The sequence below is a fragment of the Hordeum vulgare genome, chromosome 6H (assembly GCF_904849725.1).
Source record: "Hordeum vulgare subsp. vulgare chromosome 6H, MorexV3_pseudomolecules_assembly, whole genome shotgun sequence".
NCBI lineage: Eukaryota > Viridiplantae > Streptophyta > Magnoliopsida > Poales > Poaceae > Hordeum > Hordeum vulgare.
The window spans coordinates 488,958,448-488,968,159 of record NC_058523.1 but is presented as its reverse complement, the minus strand read 5'-3'; the positions used below and the strand labels follow the sequence as shown (position 1 = coordinate 488,968,159).

At 46.1% G+C, this 9,712-nt stretch overlaps 1 protein-coding gene across 1 annotated transcript in view; it reads right to left on the bottom strand.

Moving 5' to 3' along the window:
- Window positions 1-8,379: 8,379 nt before the first annotated feature.
- LOC123401711 (homeobox-leucine zipper protein HOX16) overlaps window positions 8,380-9,712 on the bottom strand; it is a 2,176-nt gene continuing 843 nt past the window's right edge. The window contains exons 2-4 of the mRNA XM_045095566.1: window positions 9,638-9,712; window positions 9,312-9,551; window positions 8,380-9,218 (exon numbers count right to left, since the gene is read on the bottom strand). The exon at window positions 9,638-9,712 is cut by the window's right edge and continues 65 nt beyond it. Of these exons, the coding sequence (XP_044951501.1) occupies window positions 8,679-9,218; window positions 9,312-9,551; window positions 9,638-9,712 (855 nt within the window). The 3' untranslated portion in view covers window positions 8,380-8,678. The remainder of the gene's footprint in view (window positions 9,219-9,311; window positions 9,552-9,637) is intronic.

The window sequence follows — 9,712 nt, the reverse complement described above, 5'->3', positions numbered from 1 at the left end:
TTGGGCCTTGCCAGACGAGCTTTGTCCCAAAACAAGAATCTAGCGGGTCCGCATAACGACCCCAAGCATGTTAGGAGCGCTCATTTATGGAACATAACAACGGTAGCCGAAACTAAGGCGGCAAAGGTGGAACAAAACACCAAGCTAGAAAGGCCGAGCCTTCCACCTTTTACTACGTATATAGGTGCATTAAATTAAATAGCAATTAATAGGGTGATATAACAAGGAACCCATGTTATAACATGGAAGCAACTACACCTGCAACTAGCAACGCTAACACATGGTTAAGCAAGCGATAACATAGCCAATCAGTGGTTTGCTAGGTTGTGATCAGGTTGAAGGTTTTCTTGGCAATGTTGAGAGGCTGATATTTAACAGGTGGTAGGCAGCGAGACATAATGATAGAAACGATAAAACTAGCATGACAATGATAGTAATGGTATCTAGGGAAATGATCATCTTGCCTGGGACCCCGCTGAGAAGAAGAACGACTCCGAGAAGCAGACGAACCGACGTAGACGAACGGGTCCTCACATTCTGACACGCTTGTGGAACTCTATCGAGACGAAAGAAACCGGAAACAAGAAACAACACACGATATTCATCAAACGATACACAACACACATGATGCATGAACGGCTACAATTATGCAGGGTATGGCATGGCAAATCACAACAATTAAGCACTACACATTAAGTGAAGTTGAATATGCAACGAGTTGCATATTGACGAAACTCCACATATGAATTATTTAGTTCTATCCCGATTAGCTACACGACAATATTAAATGTTGGTTAAACATGACAAGATGTGAAGCGTAATTAAGCTACCTATCTAGGCATTTTAAATGGGGTCGGAAACGACATATAGCATCTCCGAGATGACCCACACGTTAAATTAGAATTATGACCAGATCTGACCTAACATGTTTTAATACTTGTTAAACAGCAAATTAAAGTGGTTCACGTGATTCTACGCATCGTTCCAATCAATTTACACATATAGATCATCTCCAACGGAGCTACGGTTCAAAAGATACGAGCACCGCAAGATATGATGGCATGAATGCAATATGTATGCAATGACAGTAACAAGCATCCAAAACATACAAACAGCAAGATACTGTGAACCTACATAAGATTTTAAACAAGTTCCATATAGGACACAATCAAAACGGAGCAACGGTGCAACAACTACAAGCTAAACAAGAAATAGTCACAATTTGCCAAAAAGAGCAACATGGCATTTTCTACACCCCAAAACAACAAGCTACATAATTCTAAAATGCTCAAACAAGACATGAGACAGTAGTAGTCAAAATGCACTACAACATCCTACTGATAACATCTAGCATGGAAGCATGGATCGCTAGGAAAAGAACTCACAAAATGGCATCTCACACACAGCTTCAGACTTAGTGAAAATAACACTCTTGACAGTGCAGTTTTCGATCTGAAGGCATATTGACAGCAGTAAAACAATATGCTACGGGGCACCGAACGACATGAAAATTTACAGCATACTAGAGAATCTTAAGGACTACAAATAACTCCATTGCACCAATCCCAAAGGAGCTCTAGATCACTAGCAAATCTCATGGCAAGACAGCAATAAAATATAACAGATTTCGGACTTGAAAATATTTTAGCATCTCCAAATCAGCACTATTTTCTAGCATGTTGGCAACACGCAAACAACACCTAAACATGGATTTCTATTGCAACCAAAATTACCATGGGCTAGCATACATATCCAAGGTATATCGCTAGTTCACAACTCATGCATACCACGCACGGAATGAATCCCACAAAATAGACAAGAGGGCAACATGGCTAAATATCATGCACGCAAACATACTCTGAAGGCAAAACTAAATGCATAGTTAAATTCTATGAATTTTTATACCCCCAAAACATATATAATATGTGGGGTTGCAAAATAAAACTAACGTCACACATATATGCGAGAATATGTCCAAAATATGACATAGCAAACAAGCGACGGAACCTACATGCAAAAATGCAAACAACTACTCTAAAATACATGCGAAAGGGTCCCGAACAACATGAACATTTTATCTACGGGATTTAAACAATCCGGACACGCACAAAAATAACTACGGGATATTAACCCTAATAGGATAGCACGTAAAACTAGGCAATCGACAGGTTAAACTACTCCAAACATGCATGCAAGTTGCAAAATAATGATCTACCTGAAAAACTACACAATATGCATATATAATTCGCCGCGATCCGACGCACGAGTAAGATTCTACGGGCATTGAAAATATGACATCTCCTGAAATTAATAAATCCGAAAATCCTAAAAAAAATACTACCGGGCCTAATCCCTAACGGGCCTAAACAGGGAAGCGTCGCAATCTAATAAAATGCACCACGGGCGGGGCTTAGCGGAGGCGCTCACTTGAGTGGGCTCAGCCCAAGGAGGAGAGGAAGCAGGCTGGCCTGGGCTAGAGAGGAGGTGGGCCGACAAGTGGGGCGATGGGCCGGCTCGGATGGGCCTCAGAGCTGGTCCCTCGGAGGCCTGGACACGCGCGAGCGGGAGAGCGGTCAATGGGGGCGCGGCTTCGCCTCCCGCAACAAAGCAGTGGCGGCGGCTCCATCGGTGACGAACGGAGGCTAGGAGGCGACAGCGAGGTCCGGTGAGGTCGGGATCGGGTGGATCTGAGCGGCTCCACCACAGATCTAGCCGAAAACGGCAGGTGGTGAGCTCCAGCGGCGACGGGATAGCGCAGCGAGGAGGCGAAGGTAGCACTGGCGACGGGCTACGGCGCGACGGCGGCACGGCTGGTCGGAGGCGGCGGGGAGCTGCAGGAGGTAGGTCAGCTCGGGGCAGCCTCAGGCAAGGCGGCGGCGCGACCCGGGCCCGGGGAGGGCTGGATCTAGGCTCGGGCGGGCCCTGACGGCTGGTAGGAGGTCGAAGGAGGCTGGCTATGGCGGATAGGGTTTGGGGAGGCACGGGATATGAGGGTGAGAGAGGAATGATGTCTATTTATAGACACAGGGGCTAGGGCTAGGGTTTTGGGCGTTTTCGGACCCTTCGATCTCGATTGGACGGCTCCAGAAATGACGTAGGGTTAGGTTCGGCTAGGTTTGGGCTTAGTGGATGTGTAGAGGGTTGTTGGACTGAGATCAGAGGGAAATGGTGCGATGCGGCAACGCGATTTTAAAACACCAAAAAACGTCCGAAGAATAACCGACAACGGTGTCGCTACGGTCGACCGTTCGGGTGTCACACGGACTCCGATCGCGATGAAATTTGGCACGCGGCCTACCTACGTCATAACAAGACTGCACGCCAAGTTTCAACCCAATCGGAGAAAGTCTTACACACACTTTAAAAAAAAGATTTAAACGATGTTGCGCGTGCGTGTGTGTGTGTGGTTGGTCTAAAGACGGTCAATGACGAACACGGAGAGAACCGGCAACTAATAACGGATGCAAGTTTTTAAAACCGGCGGCATCGGAGTGCGCATGATGCGATAATGATGCGACATATAAAAATAATCACACGCGAGCAAGGTAAAAGAGGTGAATCTTCTGGAGCGTTGGTCTCGGGCTGTCACATCTCTCCTACACTACAAGAGGATCTCGACCCGAGATCCAAGAATGGAAGGGGAAGAGAAAGAGAAAGAGCAAGAGGTAAAACTTAATTGCTTCTTTGACAAACGCGTGAAACCAACGATCCTTGAGGGTTGCAAAGAGATGATGAATGAAATAATAAACGAGCAAGAATTCACACAAAATTTCGGCAGCACTTCGGAAGGAAAAGGGGACAAAATTCGATACAATGGAAAGACCTTGAGGAGATACACAACAAACTAACTAAATTGATAAGCAAGGGAACAATATGATCTTGAAAATACGAAATGATAGATTGAAGATAGCAGCGTCACAAAGCCTCCGTTAGAAAGAATATAAAATAGATCTTGGAAAGAAAGAACGAAGAAGAAAATGACAACTACGACCACAAGAATCATGAAGAACACCTTGAGAAAGAAGAGATCTTGAGCCACCTAATAGAAATTGAACAAGGTACCGGAATAATTGAGAAACGAATGAAGAGATAACAATTGAGAAGAATTGAGAGCGAAAGATGAAAGCTGAGAACGAAGAAATCTTCTGAAATGATGGCCTTCGGAGGATCATAAAAAGAAAACAACTCAGAAAAGCACCGTATAGCAAGACAGGGATTCTCATGATTGGGAATAATTCAAGATGATGCCACAAAGCTGAAATGATGAATCTTCAAGAGAATGGACCAAGATTTGAGAGAAACACTCCTTCGGTCTTCCAAGCTGAAAATGATGAGGATAACACCACCAAGAATAACTAAGACACTCCAGAATAAATAACATGCAAGGTTGAGCCAAATATGAGAATTGATTCAAATTGATCTTGAAGAAGGAATATGACTGATGAAATTCATAGTTACGTCATAGTTGAAAAGAATTAGAGACCTCCGGAAAGATTACAAGAGCCGGATAAGATCCTGGGAAAAACTTGTGGGTTATGGGCCCACTCAAAGAAAATACTGTTGAAACAATTGAATAGAAAGAGAGATTGCACCAGTATAATTGAAAACTTGATGAGGTTGAGAACCTCGAAATAATTGAAAGATCTGAAAACAAGAAACTCTGAGATATCTTGAACACTCCGGATAGAACAGAGATGGATGAACAAACGAGAGAGACTTTAATAAGAATTTTCAACATGGGAATGAATTTAAAGGATGAAAAGGATATGATGAACACCGAGATCTTGAATTGAATCCACCGTTTAAGAGAACAACATGAAGAAATTATGAACTTGAACTCCTAAGAATCTTCACAAGGAATCACCGGATAAGAGAGAAAAGAAAAGATAGCGGAAGCAAAATGAATTGAAATGCACTTGGATGAAATCCAATCACTAAAGAAAAGGGCGGGAGGGCGGGGAAAACAAAGACCACTTGGAACAGATGAGATGAACTCTGGAAAGAAAAGAGAGTTTGATATTGCAAAATTGGAGAGGATAGAATTACTTGAAGAGAAGCACACCGGTTGAAAAGAATTGACATAACAACTGTGGTTGACAAGAATTGATAAGACAATTTTGATTGAACAAAGAATTTGCATTCCCATAAAAATATGAGAACACCTCTTGGAAAATATTTGAAATCACCATTTGACATCGAAGCAACTCGATTTACCATACTCAACAAAAGAAAGGATGCGGCTTATGAAACAACCAGAACAAATTCATGACAGAGATTTTGTTCTATATTTTCGTGGACAGGATCTCACGGGCTCTATCCTACAGTAGCCATCATGTACAATGCAGTGCACACGACATACGAAGCATCCCCGAGTCATAGCAAGCTACAAGGACTCTTTAAGACACAACGTGAACCGCTGTAAGACGACCGTGAACAAATGAATCCACTAGATGTTGAACCCCAACCTCACATCATGCATCTGTTGGAAGAATGTCCTATAAGTAACTACTTGAATTCCCACCTAAGAACTCTCGAAAATTTCTGGTCATGCAATCGGGTCCACGGATACAAGGAGTAATATATCACTCAACTCATATACTAACCCGTCCAGTGTATCACATCCGTCAACACATAACTAGAGATCTCGGAAACTCATCTATCTCAGATCCTCGTAATCACAACGATACTAAGTATGCCGATACATCCGGACCTATCTGCACCAGTACTGGGGAAGACGGTCTCCTCTCGCCACTACTAGTATTGAAGAAATTTCGAACATACTTCGTCGTGAGATACTAAGAAATCTGAATGATAACGATGTGCTCGAGAATCCCCTGGAGCTCAACTCCCCGGAAGAAATCAAGTCAGACAGGAGGCAACAAGACAGAACTCCGTCACATCGGCATTATATAGATTCCAAAAATATCTGCGTGATCCTAAAAAAATTGAGTGAGAAGAGGAGTAGAATTAAAATTATTACGTCAAGATTCCTCACGAGAGCATAGAAGAGGAGAAAAAAGAATCCTACTCACTGATTACAACTAGACTCAAAGCAGTTTTTCACTACACTCGACTCAGCCAAGTTCGATCAATCAAGGGGGCTCCTAGGTCGATATGCTCTCATACCAACTTGTAACGCCCAAGATGCGACCCTATCCTTATTTTGGTGCGAGGGCCTCGACAGGGGTAGAAGCGCATCTCGTCATTTCGCAAGAATGGATATCGTTACAAGTACATGTACTGAAGAGAAGAGTATATGGGATTGGCTTACACTTTACACAAGCTAGATCGGAGTCACATCAGTACAATACATAAATATCACGAAGAAGAGCAGGGTCCGACTACGGATGAAAACAAACGAGAAAAGAACTACGTCCATCCTTGCTATCCCAGGCCGTCGGCCTGGAACCCATCCTAGATCGATGAACAAGAAGAAGAAACTCCAAATGAACAATCAACGCGCTCGCGTCAAGTAAGCCTTTACCTGTACCTGCAACTGGTGTTGTAGTAATCTCTGAGCCATAGGGGACTCAACAATCTCATTTCCAAAGGTATCAAGACTAGCAAAACGTAATGGGTGATGTATGGTCAAGTGGTGAGGCTGCAGCAAGCAATTAAGCATTTATCTGAGGTGGCTAACTTACGAGTACAAGAATAAGAGGGGGATGATCTACACACAACGGACGTGAACTACTGATGATCAAATGAATGATCCTGAACACCTACTTACGTCAGACATAACCCCATCGTGTCCTCGATCGGATAAGGAGCTCACGAAAGAGACAGTCACGATTACGCACTAAGTTGGCATATTTTAATTAAGTTAACTTCAAGTTATCTAGAACCGGATGTTAAACAAAGTTTTCATGTTGCCACATAACCGCGGGCACGGCTTTCCAAAAGATTTAACCCTGGAGGGGTGCTCCAACTAGTCCATCACAAACTACCACACGCTACGACGGAATGACCTCGATCAGGGAAACCCGTGATCTCCTTGGGTTCCTATTGGAAAACCTCAACCTCGAGATAACCCAAAGCATCCTCGGAATCCCTCGCACCAGACGCTCGAGAAAGGTAAAACAAGTCCAGCAAGGCCGCCCGGCGTGTCGACAATCCCGATAGGAGCCGCGTATCTCGTTCTCAGGACACGACGGATAAGCGAAGCGTACGGTGGCCTGATAGACATCACCCGAGTTGCCCCGGGTTGGCCCCGCACGATGCTCTGTTTTGGACCAGCACCATCAGCACTGGCCCTCCCTGTATTATGTTGAATTACTTCTCGGGTAGCGCTAACTCCCTATGTTTTTCAGTATTAACAGAATTATTATGTTGAGAAAATATAGTACCAATGTTGAGCCTTGACAGACGAGCTTTATCCCAAAAAGAGAATCTAGGGTGTCCCCATAACAACCCAAGCATGTTAGGAGCGCTCATTTATGGAACATAACACCGGTAGCTGAAACTAAGGCGGCAAAGGTGGAACAAAACACCAGGCTAGAAAGGCCGAGCCTTCCACCTTTTACCAAGTATATATGTGCATTAAATTAAATAGCAATTAATAGGGTGATATAACAAGGAACCCATGTTATCACATGGAAGCTATTGCACCTGCAACTAGCAACGCTAACACATGGTTAAGCAAGCGGTAACATAGCCAATCAGTGGTTTGCTAGGTTGTGATCAGGTTGAAGGTTTTCATGACAATGTTGAAAGGTTGATATTTAACAGATGGTAGGCAGCGAGACATAACGATAGAAACGATAAAACTAGCATGACAATGATAGTAATGGTATCTAGGGAAATGATCATGTTGCGTGGGATTCGGGGGAGTCGATGGATTCGGGGGCGACGATGAACTCGATGGTGCAGAGTGAAGAACGAGGATGCATGAAGTCCTTTTGTGTTTGTCTTTCAAACTATGCTCTCATTTCGCGCGTGAACTATGCTTCATTGTTTTGAATTCATTTGTCGGAATCGCTGTCAAATTCCAACTATGTTTTACTGCGTGGTTTTTCGGTTTATGGATCGGCGCGGTGACGCCCGAGTAGCCCCGCATTGACGGCCCGTATAATAACATCATCTGCGAATATGCTTTTATACGGGTCCGCTTTGGAAGATCTGCCTCTGTCCGCACCCACAGCGATTTGTAAAACCCGTTTTTCACAAACTGTAAGCGGCTTTTACGGATTGACATTATAGGGGGGCTTTTACGGATTGGCATTATAGGGGATGTGCTAGAGATGCTCTTAATGTTAAGTGTAAGCCACGGGTTGGTCTTCCAAAACTTATCAGACTTGCATTTTTTGAGGGGAACCGGGCATTAAACCACCTTTCCATTGTAAAGCATAATGGAAATACATCTTGTCCGAATCAGGCAACTTACATGATTAAAAAATCTCATTTGACATGATGTACTGTGCCATACAAGAATGCTTTTGAGTCCGTGCACTTATTTCTCGTACATCAGGACAGATTTTACCACATACTACTCTATATTACCCTAACTCGTACAATGCATATGCATACAGCTTCTTCGTAGTGACCCAACATTACACCGGGAAGCATACAAGAAGAGAAAACAAAAGCCACGAACTTTTACTGATATAGAGCGAAATATACGAAATTGATTGATTTCGGGGCGAGCGCACGCACGCACGCTTGATGCGCGAGCTAGCCTGCTAGTTCCACATCCAGTAGCTGATCTGACCATCGTCCTGATCGTCATCGTCCGTGTGATGGTGGTGCTGCCCTTGCGCGGCAGCGAAGAAGACGGCGGCGGCGTCGTCGGGGTAGTAGCTGCAGCCCTCGTCGCTGCCCGCGCCGTCGTCCTCCTCCGACTGGATCCCGCCCGCCACGGGGCCCACCACGCACTCGTGGTACTCGTCGGCACCGGCGCCCCCCGGGAAGCAGTACGAGTCCACGCTGCTGTCGACCACGCCGGCGAGGCCGCAGCCGCCTCCGAGCAGCGCGTCCCTCGCGTCCAGGATCGCGCTCCCGCCGCTCCCCGGGCTCAGCCTCTCCTCGTCCTTCACATGCAGCTGCTGCTGCTGCTGCTGCTGCACCTCGAACGCCTCCGCTGCCGCGGCTTGCTCTTCGGCGTCGGCCAAGGAAGCCTTCGCCTCCGCCGTGGCCTGCTCCGACTCCGAGGCGTCGACGGCCGCGCCGAAGCAGCCTTCCGGCGCCTCCTTCTCTTGCATCTTCTCGGTCAACGTCACCACCTGACGCCACAAAGATGGATCTCTCAGATCAAACTCAGCGGCGGAAGCCACGGCGCCCGGTGGTGAAGCGTACGTGTGGTTGACTTTGCTCACCTGTGACCGGAGCCGGTGGTTGTCCTGGAGGAGGGCGTCGTGGTCGGCGCGGAGGGCGTCGAAGGACGCCTTGAGGCGGTCGAAGTCGCGCTCGAGCGTCTTTGTCTTCCACCGGGCGCGGCGGTTCTGGAACCAGACGGCCACCTGGCGCGGCTGCAGCCCGAGCTTGCGGGCCAGCTCCGTCTTCCTTTCCGGCTCCAGCTTGTTCTCCTCCTCGAAGCTCCTCTCCAGCAGGTGGACCTATACACGTACGTACGCGTGCCGCGCATGCACCGTCAGAATCAATTCAGATGAACAGAGCATGCATCATCCGAAAAGCTAATCACCTGCTCCGGGGTGAGGCGTCGCTTCTTCTCCGGGAGCTGCTCGTCGTAGTACTCCTCCTCCAGCAGGTCGTCCGG